The sequence below is a fragment of the Micrasema longulum genome, unplaced genomic scaffold (genome assembly GCF_059751315.1).
Source record: "Micrasema longulum isolate JH-2025_06_02 unplaced genomic scaffold, ASM5975131v1 h1tg001492l, whole genome shotgun sequence".
NCBI lineage: Eukaryota > Metazoa > Arthropoda > Insecta > Trichoptera > Brachycentridae > Micrasema > Micrasema longulum.
In genome coordinates this window covers 413,727-440,535 of record NW_028278676.1, presented here as the reverse complement: position 1 = coordinate 440,535, position 26,809 = coordinate 413,727, and the positions used below count along the sequence as shown (strand labels likewise).

Below are 26,809 nucleotides of genomic sequence, written 5' to 3'. Positions count from 1 at the left end.
ATTAATATTCGTAAAATCACTTTGCAAGGCGCCCACGAAGTATTATATTACGAAAGTGGCGCTATCAAAGTTATCCATAATAATAATAAAACAAAGAATTCTAATAAGCAGGTAGATTCATTTCTTAAAAATACTAAACAGATTTTTGCATTGTTTACCAAATAAGGCAATCAACTAAAAGTACAGGTAATTCGGTAATTCCAAATTGGAACATATGTAATCAATTTTATTTCTGTTTGACAATTTTTTCTGTTAAAAAAAATCCGAATTAAAAAAATTGTAGTCAATGATAACACCGAATTTATTTTTTTAAAAACCGCTCTAGAAAATGCGTTTTTTTCCCAAAAAAATATTTGTACGAAAAGAAACCGAACAAACAAACATTTTCTACATTTCTATAGATAAACGAGTATTTTTATACCTACGTCCTAAAAATAAAACGATCAACGAAACTAAATTTATATAAATATAGAAAGGTAACTACTTATTTATTTAAACTCATATGTGTGCGCTCCTATATGATAGAAGTACTGAAGCACTATTAATTTAACAATGAAAAGCTCAAAGTCGTTTAGAGAAAATTATAAAAACAAATAATATTGCCCACCCCTCTCAACGAGAGCTTTCGGGAGAGGGGGTCGGAAAATTCAGGAGAGCCACCCTTCCTGAACTTTCTTTCGCCCCACCCTCTTTAAAACAGACCAACCACGAGCCTCTATTCCCCACTACACCCGTCTGTCATGCGGGGACCGCCTTCTTTGCATTCAGAGGGGACAAGGTTGCTGCGAAAAAAATCAGTGTCTCGTCGAAGCTCTTCGGTTGAGGTCGCGTCGCTCTGAAACAAAATATTTATCTTCCAAATTCACGATCGACAAATCGTTTGTTATTCATTTACATAACTGTAATATTTATAACTCGTTTTTAATTTGAAGTGACATTGAGATACCGCGGTTGAATACAGTTGGTAAATTTTTTTATGATAGTGTAGTGGTCACTGAGAAGTGAAGTTTTTCACACGCAGTTTCTAAACATTTGTAAAAATACCCCGCTCAAGTGAAGAGTCCAGGATGCACTCGATGTCTGATGCAGCAGCTCTTGCTGGAATGCTTCCCTTTGACTCCATGGGGTTGTATGAACAGCCCAAACCAAGATTCATCTTCAAGATGCCGAGGGTAGTTCCAGATCAGAAGGCGAAATTCGAATCGGATGATCTGTTTAAAAGATTAAGTCGAGAAAGCGAGGTAAATACTACCTATTTACTATTTTTGTGCAATTATTTCATTAATATCTAAAATGTTTTACCAAAACATTTCACTCTGCATAAAACTATTATGCCCAAAATAACTGTGGCGAATCTACGATGTTCTTACGTAAATATAAATTTAATTAAATTAATTATTAAAAATAAATATTAACAAGTGCTATAATTATTTTAATGCATTCGGTTGACGGTTTATCATTAATTTGTTTTTAGGCGACTGGCGATTCTCCAAAATATTCGCAAAGATTTACAAATTATTCATTGTTTAAATAAATAAAAAAACTGTAATGTCAGATCGGGTATTGAATTCGGCGTGGTCTGAAAAGTTTGGTTTAGATAAGGTAATTTTAATCCAATCTTAAGAAATATATTATAAAATACATTGTATCATTACATCCGTGTATTTATTTATATTGGTACTGAAAAATATTTTTAATGGTTTTGAAAATTATACAACTGACCTAAAAATATTTTGTACTAAAAATTTAAAGCAAAATTCCTCTCTAAACAAAAAACATCTTCCAACATTAGAGAGGTAGCAACGTTAAATATATACACAGGCGCCGCGGCGCAGGTGGTTAGACGGCGAACTAAGAAAAGTCGTCGCGGTTTTAATTCCCGACAGTTACAAGGAAAAATCTAAGGTTTTTCTTCAATTCGTGTTGTGGTGTATTTTTTTACAATTTCCTTAGGCATCTTCTCTCTTCCATCTGCTCAGAAACCCCGAAAAAGAGACTTGGCAAGTTATTCCTTTTAAAAATAAATATACCTATAGATGGGGTCTATGTTCGAGGCGCATGGAAGGAATGCAATAGTGTGCAATAGTAAAAAAACAAAGCGTCTTTTTTATTGAAACTCAACCGGGCAGCGTCACAACACACGACATAATTACTTTTGATAGGTATTAAACTTAGGTACGTTATTTTGATATTGTTTTTTTGATTTACCTTTATCAACGCTTTTATTTATAATTATTATAAAAACGCTCTTAAAAAATACGTCGTTTTTTTATGAATACAAAATAATTATTTGAGATTTTCCAAACCATTGTAAACTAATTAAATACTCGTATAACTGTTTTTTTAGTAAAATAAATACACTTCTTCGTAATATGAGCTAATTGCTACTACTCTTATGTCTCTGTATTCAATTTACTATTGTTGTAACAGGTAGTATCAAAAATGGAATTTAATATATTAATACTTAAATATGGTAAAATATTGAAATTGTGTTTTAGTAATTAAGTATTTGAATACATGTTACATTTTTGTTCAATTTAAATGCTAATGAGTTTGAAAACTATTTTGAGTTTGTTCAAATGTTTGTAGACAAATTAAGAATTGTAGTTGACAAAAACGCTTGGAAGATTTTGTATCTCTAAACCTGATAATTTGAATATAAAAATAATTCGTATTGCTAACATGACGTTCAATTTTATTTCAAAAGTACAATGGGGGAAAAAACAAATAATATTAAGTAATTTAGTCTTCAATTATTCTTTACATTTAATATCCTTAAAGTGGTGTAGATACTAATTTACGATTGCCTATCATCGTCACTATAATATATTATGACTATCAGAAACGAGATTTGCAGCCGAAACTGAAACCGAATTTCGGCTTCAAAACGCCCAAAATTAGGCGTTTTTATTGTTAAACTTTATTTATTCATTTACCATAAACAGTTTAATACGCATTTTTGGGACAAGTTCCAACTCCATGGGACCAAAAGTCCTGTTTTGAGTATTAAGTTTAAAAAAATATATATGGAACATCAATATGGTAAACAGCAAACTCAAACATTTGCTTTACATTTGATAAAAACAGATTTTTCAGTGGGACAAGATTATTAATAATTTATAGACCGGATAGGAGTTGATTTAAAATGAAAAGGCAGAAGGTTAAGGTGAGAAGAACCAATGTAAAGGAGTGACTTCAATCCGAATTCAGAAGAGAGTTCAATTCACGAAGAAAAATAATAATAAATGAATAAATACATAAATGGTTTTCTGTTCAGGCTGTTGATTCGCCACGTGACTTTTCAATCAATATTTACTCTCTGTTAATGACTTAATCCTTAGTAATCACAGGTAACCGCATTGCGCCAAAAATATACCACACTGAATTACTCTTCAAACACTGTGTAACGATACAAGTTTTCTCTTACTAAGATGTTTTGCCAAATATTATCTTAAAACACGATTATCTTATCGATAACTTAACAACTCTGACCAAAATAAGGAAGTTCAGTGCTACGGGAAACTGGATATAAAAATGTTTTCTTATGCGCGGTAAAAATTAGGGGGTTAAATTGTACGGTGAATTTTCTTGAAAATATATGAAAAAAATAATAAAACGGATTTTAATGAAAACGAATTACTTTGAACGACGTCACTAGTTCTTCAGAAACAACCTATGATTGATTTAGTGTTGGTATAGATTTCCGATTTACGGGAAGCCAATTCACCAATTAGCAGAACTCACCGGGGAGAACTTATGACGTCACACGAGGAGTAATTTAAAAATAAAAAAACTTAAAAAGGAGAATACGATACTTAATTTTTATATTTTTTATTTTGGCTTTTTTGATTTGAACAAACATTTTTTTAAAAACACTGAGCTACCTCATCATACGGTGTGGTTGTTCGAGATTTGGCTTTATGATGATTACGAGATTTTTGCCAATTTGAATATTAGGTAGATATGTTTTGAAGATAAATCAGTAAATAAATGTTAGTAAATATTCGTATCGATGTGAGATTTAAAATTTGCATTTAAAATACTACTTTACGATCAACCAATGTGTTTTTTTAATCAAATTTTGCCTTCAGCGTAAAATCTTATATTTTACGGCAAGTCGTAACGACGTGATATTTAGAACCGGCATTTATAACGCCAATTGTATGCTGACTGCGCTGTTTTCAAGTCAAAAGGTGGAAAGGGGTAAGGGAAGAGTATAAAATAAATATAAATAGGGTGACCATTATAATGGGTCATCGTCTGAGCTATATTAAAAAAATTATAAAATATTGATAAAAGTTTTCGAAGATAATTCAACAAAAAAAAAAGTTAAACTCTACGAATCAAATCCTGCTTAGCTATAATTTATACAAAGAATATATGATGAAAATGCAACAAAAGTTAACACTTTTATAAATGACTAGATGTAAGTACATAATGTATAAAACTAGATTCTCAATCTCTGCTACATTATCTGTCGATTTTAACATTTATTTACTAACATTTAAACATTAATTGAATATAAATTCTTATAGGTATTATATGATATAATATTATTGATTTTTTTGTGTAGATGCGTATTTCTTAATAAAACTCCATGGTTATTAATTTTGACAAAAATATTCATTAAATTTCTTGGTTAAGTTTCATTACATCATTTATTGGCCAACGACGCTTTCGCCCATGTTGGTATTTTTATGTCTGGTATAAAGATAAAATAAATTTAAAAACCAAGAAGTTTATATTGTTATCAAAATCACAATATATTATAATAATATTGCATAAAAAATAACGGCCCAAACACGTAATGCCTGTATAGCTTTATTTTAAAATGTAAATATTTATGAATTGTAAAAAGTCAACAGCAGATTTTATAGGTGGAAACATTAAAATGAAAATAAATATGATGCAAAAGTAAACAAAGTAGTAAATGTGAAAATAAAAAAAGACAAATAAAATGTTTAACTATTAAGAATAAATTTTTAAACCGTATTTTATTTTTCATCCAATTTTATGCCAAACATAAAATGACATCATTATTTAAGTACTTATAATAAAAAAACATTTAAAAAATACATTTTAAATGATAAAAGAGGAGGGAAATATTACTTAAAGTAAAGGGGCTTTGTGAAATTCTTAACGAATATATCGGGCCCCATATTTAAGGTGCAAAATAAATATCAGGAGCCCGAAGACCTCATGCATGGTAGCCAAATGGTAGCCAAATTAACCACTATACAAAGGGACTAGGTCACCAAAAATCTAGTTACATTATTATACTTGATTAAACATATTATATTATTATTGTGGTAGTCATGGTTCGTTGATCTCATACATGTCCAATGATTTCACATAAAATATAGAGCAACGACCTATAAAGCAAGTCATCATTTTATATTGAATACAATAAAACATATTCCGCAATACTAACAGTATTAAATTTAAAATATCTGTCTTCACAAGAGCAACGTCCTTCAGCACATTAATGTCATTTCTACCATGGAGACATGAAGAAAAATGGAACGAGGCCTATAAAGAGACCACAAGGCTTAGTAACGTCAGTCAGCCCAGACAGTGAGCCCAAGCAGTCAGTCCAAAGAGTCAGCCCAGTCAGCTCAACGCAGTCACTCATTCCCAGCATGTAGTCCAAGTGCAGTCAGTTCAATTCCTAATCGCCGTTACTCTCGCGCTCCATAATAAAACGTCGTATCTTATTGAACATGCTATAAATTCGCATTAAACCTCAAACCTCGTGTTTTCTGTCAATCTCCAACTGGGGTAAGAGTTCCGCAACCCTCAACACCACCACAAATCTTACATTATTATTGATGTATGTGTTTGATTTATTTATTCATTCGACGGCGTTTACTTTTAACAGAATACAAAAAAATAATCAATTAAAAAAATACCAAACACTTGTGTAAAGAAACAAAACTTTTTTTTTCTCAAAACAGTGACAAATATAGATATGATAAATAAGATCTTAAATAATTTAAACATGAAATTTCAGCATACATATTATTTATTAAAAAAACAGACTTTTGAGGCAAAGTATCATAAAATTGTGTTTATAAGACAGCGCCAAAGCCGGTACACTACGCAGTTTACAATTATTATCATTAAATATTGGTCCGAAAATACTATAAATTTTTCAGATCATTTTCAGATAAAATGACCTACGTGTCTATTTTTTAATCTTATCATTTAGCCAATTGTCTGTCGCTTATACTCGTAGATATGTTATTTTTTCAGCATTCATTTAAGGATATTTATATATTTGTTAAAGGTTCGCTTCACCGGGTATAGAGACCGGCCTCTGGAAGAAAGACAAGTGCGGTTCCAGAATGGGTGTCGAGAGGGCCACGCTGAAGTCGCCTTCACAGCCACAGGAACAAACCTTCAGCTCGTATTCAACCACGCCCCATACGCGGAGAGAGAATGTGACTTCCAGAAGGAGAGAGGAAAGGTAACTAAATATTTCATTTTTTAAAATGACTTGTATCGGGGTCTGCGGTAGGGTATCGATCAAAATTGGCGCCATTATATTGAAGAATATGAATATATTCGTGAAATTGACCGGATAATTTTGATCTAAACTTAGCTAGGCAGCGTTAAAACACATTACGGCATTCCTTCTTTGTCTTTAACAAAGAACCCGTATGTATACCTTCGGATCCAATAAAAATGTATTTATAGGTTTGATATGGTCTCCGAATTTGTAATTTTTTCGTAAAAATGAATACACTTTTCTTTTTTTATCGCTTTTGCCACATTATTAATTTTATTTTATTTATTATATACGCTCAGAGGGCTTTTAAATGACAGGTACAAAATTTAAATTTTAGCGTTACATAGTATGACTAGTCAAAATGTAGGTACTTATCTAATAAACAGAAATTATTATTATTACACATATTTTTTGAAGTATCAAAGTAAGTATTCAAAAAATTATAACAGTTTTAGGCAACAAAAAAAAAACAGTTTACAGTAGATATTATTTAAGTGTATGTGAGCAAAATACAAAAAATCAAAGTGATTTCGTTCTAATTTGTTTTTTAAGAACATTTTTTCCACTTTGTTTTTTTTATAGAATCAGTTATTTCTATTATTAAAAAAAAAACTAAAATACCACATATTATACGTAATTCGTTTATATGGTAAACTGTCTGCATTATTTAGCATTTTACAAACAAACTATCCCCCGTTTCCCGTAGCGATAAGCAGAGATGACATAACGCCATATCAGTATGTCTTTGCATACATGCTACAGACCTTGTTTCCTCTACATTTTCATACATCTCATCTCTCTCTCACTTCAATCCGTGCCTCATGTCTGAGGGTGGTGATCACGCCTGACTCCAGGCATGGCTCGTCTGTGGACAGTCTCCCTCCATCGGGAACGGTCTCGTGCTCTTTTGTAGGCGTTCGTCAGTGATAATTCGGATAATTCAGTGACTAAACCGCTCCATCTTGTCGGTTGATGTCCACGCGACCTTGTCCCTTCGACACTTCCCAGGAAAATGGTTTTCTCCAAACTATCAGAGTTCCACCTAGAAATATGTCCAAAGAACTGCAGGATTATTTTCTCGTACACGCGTGTGGATTATTCCGACTTTTTGACATGTCCATCTTGCCATCTTAGGTGACCAATTATTTGTTGGATTTGGTCATGTCTTTCAGTCTTTTAACTGGAATAAGATGTATCGTAATGCTATCTGAGGCCATCCAGCTGTCACGAAAACTGCCAAACAAAAAAGCGTTTTTATCATAATCAAAGAAATCAGTCAATCATTATAATACAAAACACTCTCGACTATAAAGATGAATTCCGCGTTGTTGAATCATGATTATGTGTAAACCATTAAGTCAAATGACTGTTTATTCTAAACGTAAATGTAGTAGAATTATTGGAAAGGTCGCGTGGGTTATTTTTCTTTACCTGCTTAGTAATACAATTTTCTAGGAAGAACAGAATTTCAAAATATCGCTGATCGACGCCTTTCCCTGTATATTAATTTATTTGTTTACTAACGGCTCTAGCCAATTTGTACAAGTTGTATAACATGGTTAAAAGATAAAGTAGAACATTGTAAAGGGAAAGCATAGTTTGTACCTTATATAATTAAACGTAATAATGGTAAAGCACAGTTAATAAAAAGACTATAAAATTTGTGCTAAAACTGTAAAACATTGTTAGAAAAGTATCAATGTACAAGTACCTATCATAAGTTCATAACATTAAGAATTGACTTTTGCAATATTTGGAAATAACCGCAGTAAAGCACTTGGTTTTTTAATAATAATTGTATAATAATCATTATATCACTGTTTTTTTTTATTTAAACAAGTTGTGGTAGCTATCAACGTTTCTTTGTAATTTGATTTCACTAAACGTAATTGAAAACTATTAGAATAAATGTAGGTATACCTAACGACTTTTTAAAAAGTTACTTTATTTTGTTTATAAAATCAATCTTTCCACATATTTTTTGGTAAAAAGAAATATTTGCGTTCTTATGATTTACCCAAATATTTCATTTTGAGGACCATTTTTAAAGAGTTGTAAATAACTAACTATTAGAATATGGGAATCGAGTAAGGGTTGAGTGGGATTCGAACCACGGACCCTTGATCCGTAAGTACGAGACACTAACCACGGGACCACAACCCGATTCATTTTTTATTTTATTTGTGGTTAACATAAAGAATAAAAGTAAAATAAAATTATAATTATAATAAATTTTGACAATTTTGACAGCGTCGTTTTCGTGAGTAATCACTTCAAGGGCGCTCAATTTTGAATGATAGAGGGATAGCAAAAGCGGAAATTATCATAAATGAGCGTTGAGTACGTAGTATAATATTTACTCATCTAAAGATGCCTGTGAGAAAGTGAAAGCGCTAATTACTGAGGTTAATAATGAATGTGAACGGATTTTTTCTAATCAAGATATGTTAATAAACTAATTTGATAATACATACCTAACCACTAACCATAGTCTGGTAGCAAAAAATATAAATTAATGAACTTTGTTTACTGTGTACGCAATGGTGCTTGTAGGAAATTTACTATTGATAAAATTGAATAATTCAGAAACCCAAATCACGTACATACTGATTTGCTGAAATACAAGTGAATTTAATAAAATACAGTGTTTCTGGAAAACACAGTACTTTTCAATTCCTGTTTTATGTCCTGTTAGGTGAGAATATATCAATTTATTTATTACATCGTTACCTACTACCATCACGTTATTTTCCCTAGGGTAGGCAGAGAGGATGGACAATCATACGTATCTATCATGCATAAATAAAGGTTTCACCTCTTTAACTTCACAAACGTCAACATATGAAAGAATTGAAGGAATATAGATGTTCAAATATAGGCAGAATGGTGAATGTTACACAGTGTGTAAAGTGGCCACTTAAACCAGCCATTGACAGGTCATAAGCCCTGTAGATGCTTAGACTTCTATATTACCTTCTCTTAAATGTTCTTCATCTCTGTTGTAATATGTTACTATTAATTAATCATTTAATACTGTGACGTCACGTACGTATAAACCCGTTGTGTAACGTTTGTTTGTTTTTGAACAACAAGGCTGCATACTTGTTTCTTAATAGTAATGAAAGTGGCTCTTGGGTCAGCCGTCGCCTTGGGCATTTCTACTCTTCGGTGACGTCACCATTGGAAAATCCGATATCCGCCCAATCAGACGGTTCGTGGAATTCTATTAAGCTGTCCCATCACACGCCATCGTTTTATAAATTTCCCGAAGTGAGCTAGGCCAATGTAAGAATACTAATAGGATTTTTGTACACAAATACAATTATGTATATTACGCCGTCAAGTATAAATGTACGTTATTGACAGAGAACATCACGTTTTGTAGGTCATCAGATTTTTATAGGAAAATCGTAATTTTTTTATTTGATTTTTTACGTCATCATCATCATTATTCCCTTTTCGCACATAATGGTGCAAAGGACACTGCATTTGTACACCATTATATACAATTATGCGGAGCATTAGCATTTATGTTCCGGATCTTAAGACAGCGTCAGCATAGACGGTTCTGCATTCCAATATACAGGAATAATGGTCTACATCAGGTATGGGTGACCTTTATCTTGTTTGGGCCAGATTGTCAATTTTCCCCGAGTTGGGAGCCGAATATCAGAATAATCTTAGAGTAATAACACGCCTATAGCTAATGATAGAGTCGCCCATACGGACAACACCATTTACGATTATTAACCATGAAGTAAGCTACAGCTTACAGCAGTACAACGGGCCGTAGGTACTCGGGTCGAGAATTATAAGCGCAAACCGAAACCGTCCGTTACACGTTTGTTGTTAAACTAAAAACCAAACAAAAAAATGGAACGTTTTTTTTCTATGCAATAGAGCTAAAGGGCTTCTCTCGAGAATTATCTCCTCTTTTAATTAGCTCTTCCAACCTCTATCACAACACGGACTATCTCTTCGTTCTAGTAACGGAGAGAACCCTTTTAATACCCTTTCATCGCTCTAATTTTCTCGCCTCCTCTTTCACAGTAGTAGCTGCTCGATTGTGGAATAATCTACCCACTAATGTTAGAGACGCCCCTTCTTTATTTACATTTAAGTCAAGATTGAAATGTCACTATCTAAATATTTAAGTTGTTCCTTTGTTCTTCTTTTTTCCTTCCCATCAATGGCCTCAATGGCATCAATAGCCTCTTTGAAGGGCTACCTCTATATTGAACAATATTGCTTTGGACATTGATATTTTTCACGTCTCTGAGGGAGTTTTTCGTTTGCAAAATAATCTTATTTTTTAAAATATTCTCAAGATATTACTACGTGTTATTTTTATATATACGTAGTTTTATTGACCTGTTTTGTTATTTGTTATTTTTAAATAAATAAAATTGAAAAAACACCAACCTTACAATTATACATGAACGTAAGATTAACGCTTCAGGTTCCAGCCCAATAACTATAAAATTTATTAATATTTCGTATCTTTATGTCGGTAATTGAACTCGAGACTTCTTGCATGATGGGCAAACGCTCTGACCTTTAGACCAAGAGGAGAAAAAAAAGTTGAAAACCCACTTTGAGAAAAACTGATCTAATCGTTGTGTTTTTGAACTAATTATTTCATATACGAGAACGAAAGCGAGACCTCTCTCAGGAAACACTCCTCATCAAGATATTTTTTTTTCTTCTAATATTCTTGGTTATGGTTAATTGTATAAGTATTTAATATATTAAATGATTCATGCTTTTTATATTTCTGTAATGTTTTTTCCTTATCTTTTTATAAATAAATAAATAAAATTAAAATATAACAATATATAATAACATAGCAAACTCTGTGGTGTTGTGGTCAAGACGCTTGACTCACAAACGAAAGGTTCCGGGTTCGATTCCCGGTGAGAAAACTAACATTCAATGTGATTTTTCTCTAGCCTGGGTGTTCTGTGCTGTAATTCACCACTAGTATTAACAAAAAAATTAACAAAAAAATGTATCCATGGATAAAGTAAGAATATCAGTTGAATACTGGAAATAAAGCGATGATTTAATTTATTTAGAATATAAACAGATGTACTGGTTAAATTATAATAAATAGAAATTTAAAAAAAAACGTTTTTAACGTAAATAATAGGGCCTGTCATTCAATAATACGTACACTAAAATAAAGCGATGACGGTTCAAATTACATAAATAAAAAAAATATCCTATAAAATAAAAGAAAAGAATAAAAGAAATATGGAAATACTATTGGTGAAAACAGTTTAAGATTATTTAAAACAGTATAGGCTATTTAACGTTAACTATGTACTATTATATTTATAAGTTGTTTTAATGTCCAAGAGGTTTGAAAACCTAAAAACGTTTTTTTTCAAAACTTCCTCTTTTGACATTCATCCTTTATATCTTATTATATTTTATATTTATTTTATTCGTTGGAAATTCTTCAACTAATAAAAATTGCTTTATTTGGATGAATAAATAACGGTAGAAACATCCATCAATAATTTTTTTTAAAACAGATCAGTTATCAATTTACTAAGCTTAGTGAAAAAATGTAATATGTTAACAGTAAACTGAGATATGCATTTATTTAATGTACGAACGTTCAAAACGGTTTGATTGAATTATGCTTTCTATTGTAGAGCCAAAAATATACAAAAAATCCTCTTAAGTACGCACAATATTTTGATCCTTCAATACATAAGGACCCTCTCGAAATGAAACAAAATACATACAGGATTTAGATATTGTTTAACACAAAGGAAATACATGGGTGTAAAGGGCACCCTGGGCAGGGTGTAATAATAATAATTGTAATTCTATCTCCACGGGAGCCGGTTCCGACTGATACTATATATCATTATATATTCAAGTCTCTCTGGTTCCAACTTGCCCCAGGCTCCCTCATACGTTCGGAAGAACGGTCCCCTTTTTACTTTCACAATGAAAACTGGTGGGGGAAGGTTCGCAATGAGAGTTGGAGGGAGACGAACAGGAAACGGTGGCCATGTTGAATTTTCGTTTTCGCGAAACTCGTAATACTTTTCCTTTTGATATCATGTTAAGTTCCCTTCGTCACTGCAATTACATTACTAAAATAAACACCAAATACGTAGGTGTCGAAAACTAGTAGGACATCAATGTATGAGTTAGATTATAACAAGTCTTGCAGCCACTGAGCGCATGGACTGTGGACGATCTAGACTCTAGTTGATAACAGCAGTCAAAATACGATCTCTTAGACAAATGTGTGGTAAATCAATGTATGACAGGGTTACGAATGATGTAATCAGGCGATGATGAAAATCTGAGACAGGTTTAATTGATTAGATTAAGAAAAGGTCACAGAGGTGGTTTGGTTATGTAGGGTAAATTGATAACGAAAGAATTTAAAACAGATATATGTGCCAAGAATGATGACAACCAGGGAAGAGCTCAATTAGATTAATCAAAATCTTAAGTTTTGTCATGTCAAAAGCAGACACAACCGAAGAGTATGTATGAATGTGGAAGAAGCTGGGAATGTTTGTCAGGGTAAACGTGTGTGGCAGTCCATCCTCTTTACCTACCTCTACGGGGAAATAACGTAATGGTAGTATCAGTAGTAGTAGTAAATTTTTTAATTCTTTTCCATAGTATGTTATACGCGCAGTATTTTAAATTTTTGTACAATATTATCCATGCATATTTGAATAATGGATTTAAAACTATGTCCTTCAAAATTATTTTATTCATAATCACCACTTCCCTCAAACGTATTTCAATAGTACATTTTGTTCATTCAAATCTATGACCTAAGTATTATTTTAATGAGGAACTTAAGCTCTACGGTAAATTGGATACAAAACATGTTTTCTTACGCGCTGTAGATATGAGAGCATTAAATTATACTGCAAAGTTTGTTGAAAAAGTACAAAAAAATATTTTAGTAAAAACGAACTACTTTGAACGACGTCACTAGTCCACATGAATCACGCAATGACGTCATACGCTGATTATTTTAAAAAATACAAAGCTATAAAAAAACATAGCGCTGATAATACGATACAAAAAATAATAATTTGATTTAGTTTAATACCTAGTTCATTAACAAATAATTTTTAAAAAATAAACAAGGATTGAACTTCCTTATTAGGCAGTTTTTTGCGGAATTTTTTTTTGTATTCTACCGACATTTAGTGTCCCTGAAGATACAAAAAAATAATTTTGACTAATTAGTCATGGTTTGGCCTGCTTTTTTTTAAATCGGAGATGCATTTGAATTAGTTGGGTGCTTAAAAACGTAGTACAATTTCACTTATTTTAAGGGTTGAAGTCATTATTTATTCATTTAATTCTAACCTAACCTAACTAACTAACTAACTAACCATCACGCCATTTCCCCGGAGGGGTAGGCAGAGAGGATAGAACGCCACACCACTCTGTCCTGGCACACTTCCTTTGCTTCCTTCACATTCATACATCTTCTCATGCACGCACGTCGATTATTCCGACTTTTCACATGACCACTTTCAAGAATTTGTTGTACTTGATCATGCCATGTCTTTCTCGGCCTTCCTCGACTTCTACAACCAGACACATTCGCATCATAAATCTTTTTAGCCGTTCTTTCATCATTCATTCGCTCCACATGACCGAACCATCGTAAAAGACCTTTCTTAATTTTGTCGATAATGCTTAACTCAACCTAACCTAACCTAACCATTTTTCTTTGTATGCTCACGATATTAGATATGGTAAATATTTAACATTATATTTTCAACTACATTTCAGTTTATTTTATTCAATATTGTTTTGACACTGGCCTAAATGCTAAAAGCGCACATAAAAACTTTATCGTCGTTAATAAATAACACATCGCATTCTAATGTTTATAGACACAATTTATAACCTCGTTAAGTACTTATTATTGTTGCCGTAGTATATTTTATTATAATAAATTTATGTACTATTTTAAAGTACACGAAATGGATTTGGAATAATGCTTGATATATAATATTTATGTAATATTCAACACACTCCGTCGAGTACCTCCTCATTAGGGGCGCATGCTCCCCACTCCCCTTTCATCTCGTAGGAGGAATTACCGACATATATTTTATAGCAGCAGGGCCAGCAGGGCTTTGAAAGAATACAAGACATATAATTAAAATTCAAAAGTATTTTTAAATGTCTATTTTTCAATCAGAGGCACTGAAAATAATAATTATTTATATTTGCACGCATTTAAGAAGAAAAAAATCCAGAAACTTAACAAATATTTTGACAGTTTTTGACGGTAAAAAGGCTTCAAATATTTCAAATATTTTTGTACATTCATACATCGTAACGGATGTCGTCATTATTTTTATTATTTATAATAAAACATATAAAGCGTTATTTTCGTAATAAGATACCTGAAGGCCGCTTTGAAATGGTAGCTATTAGAGATGGGCGTTTCGGTTATTTAACAGTAACAGAAACCGTTTGACAAACTAAACTGTTTCTATATAACAATTAAGAGTAGCGTGGGCAAAAATCTGGTACAAGTATCTACTGAAACAGTTTCACAATAATATTTTTTTTTTTTTAATGAGTATCGGAAACCTGAAATACGTTAAAACTCTCTTATCATTGGCTGAACGACTAGCGACGTCACGAGGTAGTTCGTTTTTTATTTTATTCCGTTTTCAAGAAACCTCGCCCTTACAATTTAATGCTCTTATTTAACCTCGTATTAGAATACAATCTTTATATCCAATTTCCCAGAGTCAGGATTTCATATATCTATAAAATGTAATTTTTATTTTATTTAAAATCGTAATAGTTTTATTTTTAACATGAAAAAACTTTCTCCTGAAAAAATTACATTTTGTAGATATTTCGCTTTGTTAAAACGGTCCTCAATTGGCCGTCTAAACAACTGCGCCATGTCGTCTGTCAATTTATCATTGATTTCAAACTTTTTCTAACCTTTATTTTCCTATTTGATATTCTGTTTTGGTGGCCCTGCAGCGGTGTTTAAATGATCTGTAAATCAGGGAGAAAGCGTCGGAGTTTTGGGTAGGCGTGTGGGCGGCGGTGCGGCTGTGGGCCGGATCGATACCGCCTGGGCGGGGCGTCGGGACGCCGCGGCCGCCATGTTGGATGCGCCATAATCATCCGAACACACGCCTGAAATCGCAAATCAGAGCCTGCTAAGATAAGAAGCATTAATTTTAGTGACCTTATCGCTGGTAAAGATAAGTACTCGTAGTTGAACATATTTATTAAAAAAAAAAGTAAATATATCATATTTTTCATACAGAAAACTTAATTTTACTTTATAGATAAAATTGATGATAAATTTTAACTTTTCTTTAGAATTCGGGCCCAGGCGAGCTTTTACGATGAGATGGAAAAAAAATTAACCCATGTTAGACGATATTGACAAAACTATACATACCTACTTGAATATCCATATTAAACAATGAATACATAAAAAATCTAAAATTACTAAAATGTAATTTACCTAGACAAGTGGTCAAACTTTAGCGAAGAAACTAAAAAACATCAGTGATTTTTTTTTGTAACTTTTTTAAGATAACTGTGTCAAAATATATTTTTTTTATTCAGATATCTAGTTAAATAATTTAATATGCAATAAAAAATTGTAATTTACATATTTTAATAAATTTAATAAATGAGAACTTAAATTTACATAACAGCATAAAATAATAAAAAGTAAACATATAAATTAATATTATAAATCTTGTTATAGAAATCGCGATCAGACTTTTCTTCACACAAACGTATTCCCGTATTTTGTCCTTGACATAAGTCACTTGAGCATTGTTTTTTAAACCAGATATTTACCATTGACGTGTCTCTGAAGTCTTTCTTTTTTTTATAAATGGGTTTTAATGGGAGCTAGGACTATCCTTAAACCCATAAAAAGCACCCAGGTGTATCGGCCGTCTTCGGACGTGTGGTATACAAATATGATAAATGATTTTTAAAAACGGAAAATATATCAACACAGAAATTTTTATTTTGATACTCTTTCTTAAAAAATAAAAACAAATCGGTGCCGTTTTAGGTTGAGGGAAACGGGAAAACAAAATGTCGATTTTGACGATTTTCAGCCCGACGTTCAGTTTTCTTTTTCGAACAGTATCGGGATATTAGAGTTATAACCTAATAGAGTCTTCAATACCGTGAAAAACAATTATATGATTATTGACCGCGAACTTAGCTACAGATTACAGCAATACAACGGGCCGTAGGTACTTGCGTTGAGAATTGCGAGCGTAAACCAAAACCGTCTATCACACGTTTGTTGTTAAACTAAAAACCAAACTAAAACTAAACAAAAAATTTGGAAAATTTTTGTTGTATGCAATAGAGCTTAAGGCTTATCTAGAAAATTATTACTCTAAGGTCTGGAGGCATTTTCGAGAGAGTGATAGAAAAAACAATGTTTATTTATTTTAAAGAAACAAACAGTCGACAATGATATAACATTTTTTTAAAATACGGTTTGAAGACAGACCAGAAAAGTTTCCAAATAAGAATCATACATATTATTAAATTGTGTTACAACAAATGGGTGTGTTTATGTGTGTTTGTATGAGAGTGAGTGTAGATGTGTGTTTATGTGTATTATGTTTAAACACCTATTATCAATGTTGTCTGCCACGGAATATCCTCTTAAATGTGAGATCGGTAAATTATTTTTGAGAAAAAGAAGTCCTAATTCACAACATTATCACCGACATTTTTTATATAATGGCTTCATAGTTATTTCCATAATCATTGCGCAAATATTGTTAACTTAGTAGCGTGTTATTTAACAAGTAAATATTAGTAAGGTATCTACTTTTTGCAAAATATAATACGTTTCACTTAATACACACCTATTTAGTAAAAGTATACTTTTCCTACAGACCACCTGACACACACACGCATATTACTCCCACAGGTCGAAATAATAATGAAAATACCAGCCGCAAATTAATAGCCTTGGGTCGTTTGCATAAAAAAAATGCTGAAATAAAACATACTTGGTCTTACAATAGTCCTAAAAAATCTCTTTTATATTAAATGCATTTTTTTTTTAAATATATGATTATCACCATCATTATTTTATAAATGTATCATAACTTGTTCATCTGTTACATAAGGGTAAGGTGATCAGTCATACGTTTTGGTTAACCTTTATCAATATTTTACGTCCATCATGCCAGTAATTTGAGGCGAACTTGTCAACCACTTCACCGCAAGGCGAACTTATCTTCACTCGATTTACTTAGTCAGGATTTTAACCTGAAAGCAGCCATCGAGTCGAAAGCACTCGTTTAAGGTTCTGGTCTATTTCACACACAGAACTGAGTTCTTCATCCGCCTGAACACTTGTTGATAGTAATATGCCATAGATAATCAAATGGATTATTATTATTATAGAATACAGGTACATATCGCACCCCCCCCCCCCCCATCACGTCTAGAGTGCCATAACGCTAAATGCATCTAACTGAGAAAAACAACTTGAAGATTTTGACATTCGCAAGTTTTAACCATAGATCAATATGAAACAATGTACTCAATATAATTATTATTGATTTAACGACTCATTTCTCCGCTATAAACGGAAAATGAGTCACATTGACAGTAATTATATTTAACCTTTTAAAAAATACATAAATACATAATAAAAAAAGTACTTAATCTAGTACACATATTTAGTTATTTATTTTAAAGAAACAAACAGTCGACAATGATATAGTAACATTCAAAAAAATACAGTTTAAAGATAGACCAGCAAAGTTTCTAAATAAGAATCATACATATTATTAAATTGTAACTTAAACATAAACACCACATTTTACATCAGTCCATAAGGCACACTCCACACTCCATATTAACAACAGTAAAAACTCCATAAATAAAATCTTCTTCTAGTTGTACTGTTCAGAAAATTATATTATGCATATTTTATTTTATTTTCATTTTATTTATTTTGTATACAAACAGATGTACAGGTTAAATTAATATAAATAAAAACAATGTAAAATGTATGCATAGTAGGGCCTGCCATCCAATTATATGAATTCACTAAATCATACTGTAATAAAGCGACGACGGCTTAATAATAAACATAGTGTAAATTAAAATAAGAGAAATATGGACATAAAAAGGAGATAGTGGGAAGGAAAAGAAGGAAATTGATAAGGAGTGGTAAAGGATGATTGAAAGAAAATAAAGAGTGGAAATTTGTATTTGATTTAATGATTAAATGAATTATGAATGGAGAGCAAGAAAAGAGACAAAACGTCTATTTCTGTTATTCTGAATCAAGCCTATTAGTTCTCTTCTGTACATATTGTATGGAGTATTAAATATATCAAGAGTATTCATTTTTTTGTTAAATGCTTCACACATACGAGGGATCGTAGAATGTTTCCGATGATTAGTTTTAATTTTACGAATATAGAAAATATCAGAGAGACTAGTTGGCCTGGAGAGGACACGATAAGTACATAAGTAGATTAATAAGTTCTGGGGAATCGAATTTATTATTTACAATTTTGTGAATCAGGATCTGATCAAAAATATCTCTTCTGTGTGCTAATAAATCAAGGCTATGAAATTTTAATGAAGCTATATAATTATATTACTACATACTTGCACTTGTGAAAATAATATAGACCTAAAACTAAGAATACTCAATACTCCTAATCAAGACCTATGTATGGAGTATCTTGATATATGGCTGCGAGACATGGTGCCTATCCGAAAGAGATAAACGGAGACTAAAGGCTTTTGAGATGTGGTCCTATAGAAGACTACTAGGAATTTCCTGGAGAGACCACATTGCAAATGAGGAGGTTCTCCAAAGAATCGAAGGTGGAAGGCACCTGCTCAGGACCTTGTCCGAAAGGCGAGCGAGATGGATCAGCCATGTAATACGTCAAGAAGGCCTCCTGCATGTCATATTAGAGGAGATGACCGAGGGGACAAATTCTAGGGGACGCCTGTACCTGGAGACGAAGAGAACCTGGAGGACCTATTGAATTATTTTGTTAAATTTTGAGCCCGACTGGCATTGACTTATTCGCCAGGTATTCTAATAAACATTCAATTACTTTTTCAATAATGCATTTTTACGTTACTCGTATATCGAGCCCCTTTTTGAGCTTTAGGGTTACTTTTGAGTTAACTAGTATATTTATTTACATTTGTTGTTGGCGTAAGACATTATTACCAAAAAAACATAAACCTAACACCGCATCAATTACGTACACAGCACAATACACTATATATATATAATCATCGGAAACGTTCTACGATATCTCGTATATATGAATCATTTAACAAGAATTTTAATAGTCTTGATATATTTAACACTGTATACAATAGGTACAGAAGAGAACTAATAGGCTTGATTCAGAATAACAAAGAGTAGACGTTTTGTCTCTTTTCTAGCTCTTAATCATTAAATCAAATGCAATTTTCCACTCCTACCTTCACCACTCCTTATTAATGTCCTTCTTTTCCTTCCCACTATCTCCTTGTTTTGTCCATATTTATCTTATTTTAATACAGAGTATATTTATTATTTATATAGTTTAAATTTTAATCCGTCCGCGCTTTATTACAGTATGATTTAGTAAATACATATAATTGGATGGCAGGCCCTACTATGTATACATTTTACATAGTTTTTTTAAAAATATTAATTTAACCTGTACATCTGTTTGTATTCGAAATAAATAAAATAAAATAAAATATTACAGTATAATCTGCATCTCTAACCTGTCGAAGTTCCGTTGTTTTCTGCCTAATTAAGACGGCACACGCTATTCGAGACTCGAGTCTACAGCACATGTGTTGCTTCATAAAAAGTGTTCCGGTGTAGGTCCCTGGACCCGGGACCGGTACAATTAGTGGCACGAGACCTCCCGAAGCCCCTTCCGCCGCCGCCGCCGCCGTATGGCGCCGCGCCCTTACGCCACTCACCGCCGGTCCGCGGGGCTTCGCCTCTCCACCTGACACCAACATGTGCAATAAATTATTTATTATTATTCCGCAAGAGAGTAATATCATTGATATACTGCCCGACGTATCTGGTGGTCTGTAGTGATTTGAGATATTTTATACCGAGGGGGGTCATAATCAAATAAAATATCAAAAAAAAAAAAAAAAAACTTAAGTGTATATTCCAGAATAAAAAAATACCAGTTCTAATTCCAACTAAAATCTCACTTCTTTAGATTATAATACCGTCAACTTTCAACAAAAAATCAGAAAATATAATATTTCTCTTTAGCTAAGTTAGAATGTAAATATGTTTACGTATACAATATACCGTAAAGCGCCCATGAGGTTATTTTTCACAAAAATGGCGCAACTTAAATCAGCCATATTTATTATTATTACAGTAACATTTATTTTTAAATTATAGAAATAAAAGAAGAGTGATACTTCAATCGGTTAGTGATCGGTTTTATCACTTTCGCGGCATAATATGTATTTGAAAATAGTTTTTTTAGCATTTACTCGAAAATGCCCCCCCGATTCAGATTGAAAAAGACAACTGCACGTCGGGCTGAATAATCAGCACAAGCCTAACTAAAATCGACGTTTCGTTGTCCCGTTTTCCACACCGCAAAACTGAACTGCTTTTTAAAATTTTCTGTTTACCTTTTGCGTTTTTCAAAAATAGTTATCATACTACTACCATCACGCCATTTCCCCGTAGGGGTAGGCAGAGAAAATAAACCACCACACACGTCTATCCTGGAATACAATCCTAGCCTCTCCCACATTCATACATCTTGTCATACATGCCCTTCGGTTCTGTCTGCTTTTGACATGACCAGACTTAAGATTTTGGTTTATCTGATCATGCCACGTCGTTTTGGTCGTCCTCGTCTCACGTTGCCGTTCATTTTCGCCATATATACTTGTTTTACCATTCTTTCGTCGTTCATTCGTTCTACGTGACCTAACCATCTCAGAGACCCTTTCTTTATCTTATCAATTATACTTGACTCAAATTTACACTCTCGCCTGATTTCATCATTCGTAACCCTGTTATACCTCGGCTTTCATCCTTCCTCTGCCAGTTCCATGTTTCACTTCAATACATCAATACATAAGTGTTGGGACTAAAACTCCGTTGTGCACTGCCAGTTTAGCTTCGATTGACATATTTTTATTAGATAGTTATCATACCTCTTTGGATACCGTACGTCCAAAGACGGCAGATAAAACTGGCCGCTTTTAAGGGTTTTATGTGGTTCTAGCTCCTAATGATAAACATCTATAGTGTGTAAAAAAATGAGCTTTGTTCAGGGCCCGTATAACAATGAGATGTTAACATTTATCATATATTTTACCTACAAAGCAAAATAAAGTTTTCCATATAAAAAATAGAATATGCATGGAGAAAAAAAACAAAATTACCAAGGAAGATACTTTTATTAATATTTAAAGCATTAACTTTGTGGTCAAACATTTTACTAAATGTTATTAAATATTTGTATATAACCACTTACCGACTTTTCTATGTCTACCGGTTTCGAGACGTATCCGTCTCTTCGTCAGGACACCAATTAAACTGTTGGTTTAAACTGCGATTATCAACGCTATCTTCATCGGTAGGTACATATCGAGACGGTATAAAGTTTAATTGGTAATTACGTACTAAAATGTGTAAATTTGCAAAAAATTATGTACTAAAGGTATTTATGTACTAAAATGTGTAAATTTGCAAAAAAAGTATCTTTTAAATGTTATTAAATATTTGTATATAACCACTTACCGACTTTTCTATGTCTACCGGTTTCGAGACGTATCCGTCTCTTCGTCAGGACACCAATTAAACCAACATGCAAACCAACATGCCAAACCCACTATACACCTTCACCATAGTTGTTGCACAAAAATATAAAACCAACACGACATGCGTTTTAATGCACATGCACTGATTAGGACAAACATGCACTGATTCAATTATGAAAATATTCTCTTGTTTGAGAATTAATGAAAAAAGTAGAGGGGATGGAGGGAGAGGATAAGCTTAATAGGTTTTATAGGGAAACCATTACAGTGGAACAGTATAGTGGGTTTTGCATGTTGGTTTAATTGATGTCCTGACGAAGAGACGGGTACGTTTCGAAACCGGTAAACATAGAAAAGTCGGTAAGTGGTTATATACAAATATTTAATAACATTTAGAAGATACTTTTTTGCAAATTTACACATTTTAGTACATAAATACCTTTAGTACATAAATTTTTGCAAATTTACACATTTTAGTACATAATTACCAATTAAACTTTATACCGTCTCGATATGTACCTTCCGATGAAGATAGCGTTGATAATCGCAGCCTTGGTGTCATAATCCAGGGAAAAAATAGGTTTGCATGAAAAAATGTCAGACTGCGTTTCCTCTTAGCTTCCCACTGCAATTGGGCCTCCTGACCCTTTGTTACTGACGAAGATAACATATATTTTTTTTATACAAATATACAGCTAGTTCTCATTGTGATCTGGGCTGCTATTAAACTAATTAAAGGCACTGCTGCGCTAGCTGCAATGAACCATTCTGATAAAAAAACAATTTTCTTCTTGCCTAATGTGTCGCGTCTCTCCCCAGGTGCACCTCGTGTCCCGCTTCATCATGAACGGCGTGTGCGTGGCGTGGCGCGGCTGGCTCGACCTGGAGCGGCTAGACGGGGCGGGCGGGCTGGAGCTGGACACGGAGCGCGCGGCGCACGAGGACGCGCTGCTGCGCGAGCAGATCGAGCGCTACAACCAGCGCCTGCGCGACTTCGAGGAGAAGCAGCGCGCCTACCGAGACCACGCGCACCAGGACATGGAGGTTGGTACACGCCATGCTTCGACTAGACCGGGGATGGCGAACCCATGACCCGCGGATCAGACTCTGACCCACGCAAGCTTTTTAAATGACCCATATGTTGATTTTTATCAACTTATTTTATATTTTTCCAAGTGACGCCTTCAACTTAGTGATCCAAGAGTCAGTACCGAAAAAAAAAATTAACAAAATTTGACTAACTGCTCAAAAAGGTTCGCCATCACTGGACTAGACATTAGATTACTTCATTAAACCTGGTCTACAAGATCTCGTTAGAAGTGCACTACATAAGTACACTTAGTCTTTGGTAGACACCAATAGTGCGATTCAAAACGATCTCGGGGGTAGAAAAAGCATTGCTAGCACGTAATGAGGAAGAAACTACTGAATGTTTTAAATAAATATATATTTCTTAAAGACTGTCAAACTGAGCCATTTAAAAAAAATAAAAAAATAATGTATTGTATTATCAGCGCAACGATTTTTTTAAGTTTTGTAATTTTGAAAATACTCCGCCAACTGGCGTCACTACGTCACAAGTTCTAGTCGGTGAGTTCTGCTGTTTGATAAGTTCTTCTGTCTGCTGCTGGATACCGGAAATCTATCACAACACTCTATAATTTATTGATTTTTAAGAACTTGTGATGTAATTCAAAGTAGTTAATTTTTTTTTTTTTTTTATGCACAGAGATACTTCGCCGTACAATTACATGCTCTAATTTTAGGAAGCAATTTTTATATTGAATTTTTCATAGCACTGAACTTTCTCGTTCGTACGTAAATTACGTACTAGCAACGCGTTCTCTACCCCCAAGAGAGCGTTCTGAATCGCGGTAATCGAAACGTCGGAACGAATCCAACCTACACGGAATCACCCAAAAAAGACAATGCATATAAGTAATTGAATTTTGTTTTTGAAAGATGTCATTTTTGCGTTCTGATGATTCACGAAAATAATTTAATTGCTGAGCCATTTTCTTTTGGTCGTAAAAACCCATGCTAGGAAATTGGAAAAAAATTGGGGTAGAGCGGGATCCGAACCATGGGCCTCCTGATGCACGACACTTTCCACGGGACCATAAACCGTCTCTTAAAATTAGTTTGCATATGTTTCCAGACATTAGAGATAACTATTTATGTTATTGAATACGTATAAATAATAAGCACTTTAATAGACGGTGATCTTCAAATTATCAATTATCATTTTTATGTACTATATAATATAGATAAATGTAGTGTTCTATGACATAAAATTAAATGCAGAATTATCAATTTATTTTTCAGCAACTGCGCATGTCTGGCGGTCTGCACCAACCCCGCTGCCACCAGCAATCCCCCCGCCATCCGCAGCACGGTCAGGGCCTCAAGCCCCACTCCCAGGGAGGCATCCTGTCGTAGTGCCGCCGGCAGGGAGCGCCCCAGCCGCCGCCCTGCTAGGGCGACCCGCCCGCCCCCAACACACGTCGCATACAGATCAGAATCCCATTAACCTGGAAGCATTGAGTAGAAAATACTATTCATCTTACCCTTAGAGCCTCATAAAGCTCTGCATAGGTACGCAGTGCGATCATTTATTCACGATCAGAAGTCAGTCAAAGAATCGTGAAAAAATATTTATTATCCTATGTTCTCTCTTCACATTTGACATAAAGAAAATTAAAATAGTAATGGAGTTACTACCAAAGATCTTCTGATTTTCGTGGCTATGTTCCATTAGGAGACAACGCCTTCACGAACATAGTTGCTTCTTATACAACCTTACATTCTACTAAGGTAGATAATGAAAGCCATATTTTGGCTTCGTCTTGTAAATTGACGCCCCCTTGATCTTCATGATCCCTTGACAACATAACTTATTTCCTGGGGGTACTTTGAGGAAGTAATTTGTGTTTAGTCCTCGGTTATGACCAAAGATGCTAAATAATATTAATTTTCAAAAACCTACCCAATGCTTCTAACAACAAACTTAAATTATGATCACCTACACTGATTCGTGCATTGCTAAACGAAATGTTAAAACCAGTCCATAATTTGTATAATTAAATCTGAATTACTAGAGTTCTGTACCTACCAATAGAATAATATTATGACGATATCCAGCACAACTGTTTAAATAAATTTATAGTAAAATGAGAATCATGTTAAATGACGTTTATAAGTTTTATTTTTTACGGAACGATTCGTTCATTGTTTTGTCATAAAAAATCAATAGTATTAAAAAACATAATCGATTAATTTAATAATACACATTTGTAATTTCATTATTTTTCATTACAGACGAGACAAAAATGAAGATATGATTTTAAGATAATTAAACTACGGTAAACTTCAACTAAAAATGAACAGATCTTATGCAATACTGAACATCCTTAATATTTTAGAAAACAAGGATTGAATCAAAACCTGTTTTGATAAAAATGTTCAGGGCTTATTATTTCATTTAATTCTTCAACAAATGTCCTGTAGATTCAAAATGAATCAAACTAAATTAAGTTTTGATCTAATGACTGTTCCAACAAGATCTCAATAATTAATTTCAACAAAAAAATCATGACTACGATGACATATTATGTACATAATGCTAACATAGCTGGATTATGTTGGTATGAATAATTGATTAATAAATAGTTTTATTTTTAAGCGAGAGTTTAGTTAACCAAATTAAAATGTTCGTTTTAGTGCATTTACCGGTATATATGTTCGGTTCGTTCAACTTTTATTAGATTTGTATAAAGTGTTATTTAATTTTAAGTTCGAATACCTATAATTATGTGCTATCTTAGAATAAAATTATTATGTGTTGTGATATTTGTAAATAAACTATACGATTTGCAAACTTAACTGGTTTCACTTTCCTAACCACTCCCTATTTCTTTTTGAATTTCTATTTTTGTTATTTTTTTTTTTATAATTGCAAATTATTCAGATACTTATTATTTACATATTTTTTGAATTCATAAAAAGAAAACAATTTAATAAATGTTTGTCAGTCTTGTCCATAGGTTCTAAAACTCAACGCCCCCCTATATTCTCTGGGTCTTCTACCGCCCCCCTGAAGGCCTTCAGCGCCCATAACGGGGCGTCACCGGCCTATTTAAGAAAGACTGATCTAGTCCTTTACAATAACCATGCACAAAGTTTACACAAAATTCACTAAAAAACCGTTGGTTTAAAATATAAGAGTTTTAATGTTGAACGTAGTACTTTTTATACATGAAAAAAATGCGTTCAAGAGAATAATAGATAATAATTATGATCAAAATTTGGTAAGGTATCGTAAACAAAATACTTTTATTGGATTGAATTCTACTTCGTTTCGTCTTGTAAGGACATTTACAAACTTTTAAAGAAAGTCTGATGATGTCCTAACAACATGAAACGCGTCACATTATACACCCTTGTATATTAATAAAAATAAAAGTAGAATTTAACACGGTT

General features: G+C 33.0%; 1 protein-coding gene across 1 annotated transcript; it reads left to right on the top strand.

Annotated features, from left to right (window-relative positions):
* The first annotated feature begins 796 nt into the window (after window positions 1-796).
* Bgb (core-binding factor subunit big brother) lies at window positions 797-26,207 on the top strand. The gene is made up of 4 exons (XM_088236022.1): window positions 797-1,241; window positions 6,287-6,466; window positions 23,150-23,374; window positions 24,656-26,207. Exons 1-4 carry the CDS (start codon window positions 1,068-1,070, stop codon window positions 24,767-24,769), a joined length of 693 nt encoding a protein of 230 aa, XP_088092148.1. The 5' UTR covers window positions 797-1,067; the 3' UTR covers window positions 24,770-26,207.
* The last annotated feature ends 602 nt before the right edge of the window (window positions 26,208-26,809 follow it).

Bases quoted from the DNA above. Each gene is read 5' to 3' on its own strand.
- Bgb (XM_088236022.1), top strand. From the start codon at position 1,068: ATGCACTCGATGTCTGATGCAGCAGCTCTTGCTGGAATGCTTCCCTTT. The intron at 1,242-6,286 runs GTAAATACTACC...TATTTGTTAAAG, and splicing joins GATTAAGTCGAGAAAGCGAG to GTTCGCTTCACCGGGTATAG. The intron at 6,467-23,149 runs GTAACTAAATAT...GTCTCTCCCCAG, and splicing joins TCCAGAAGGAGAGAGGAAAG to GTGCACCTCGTGTCCCGCTT.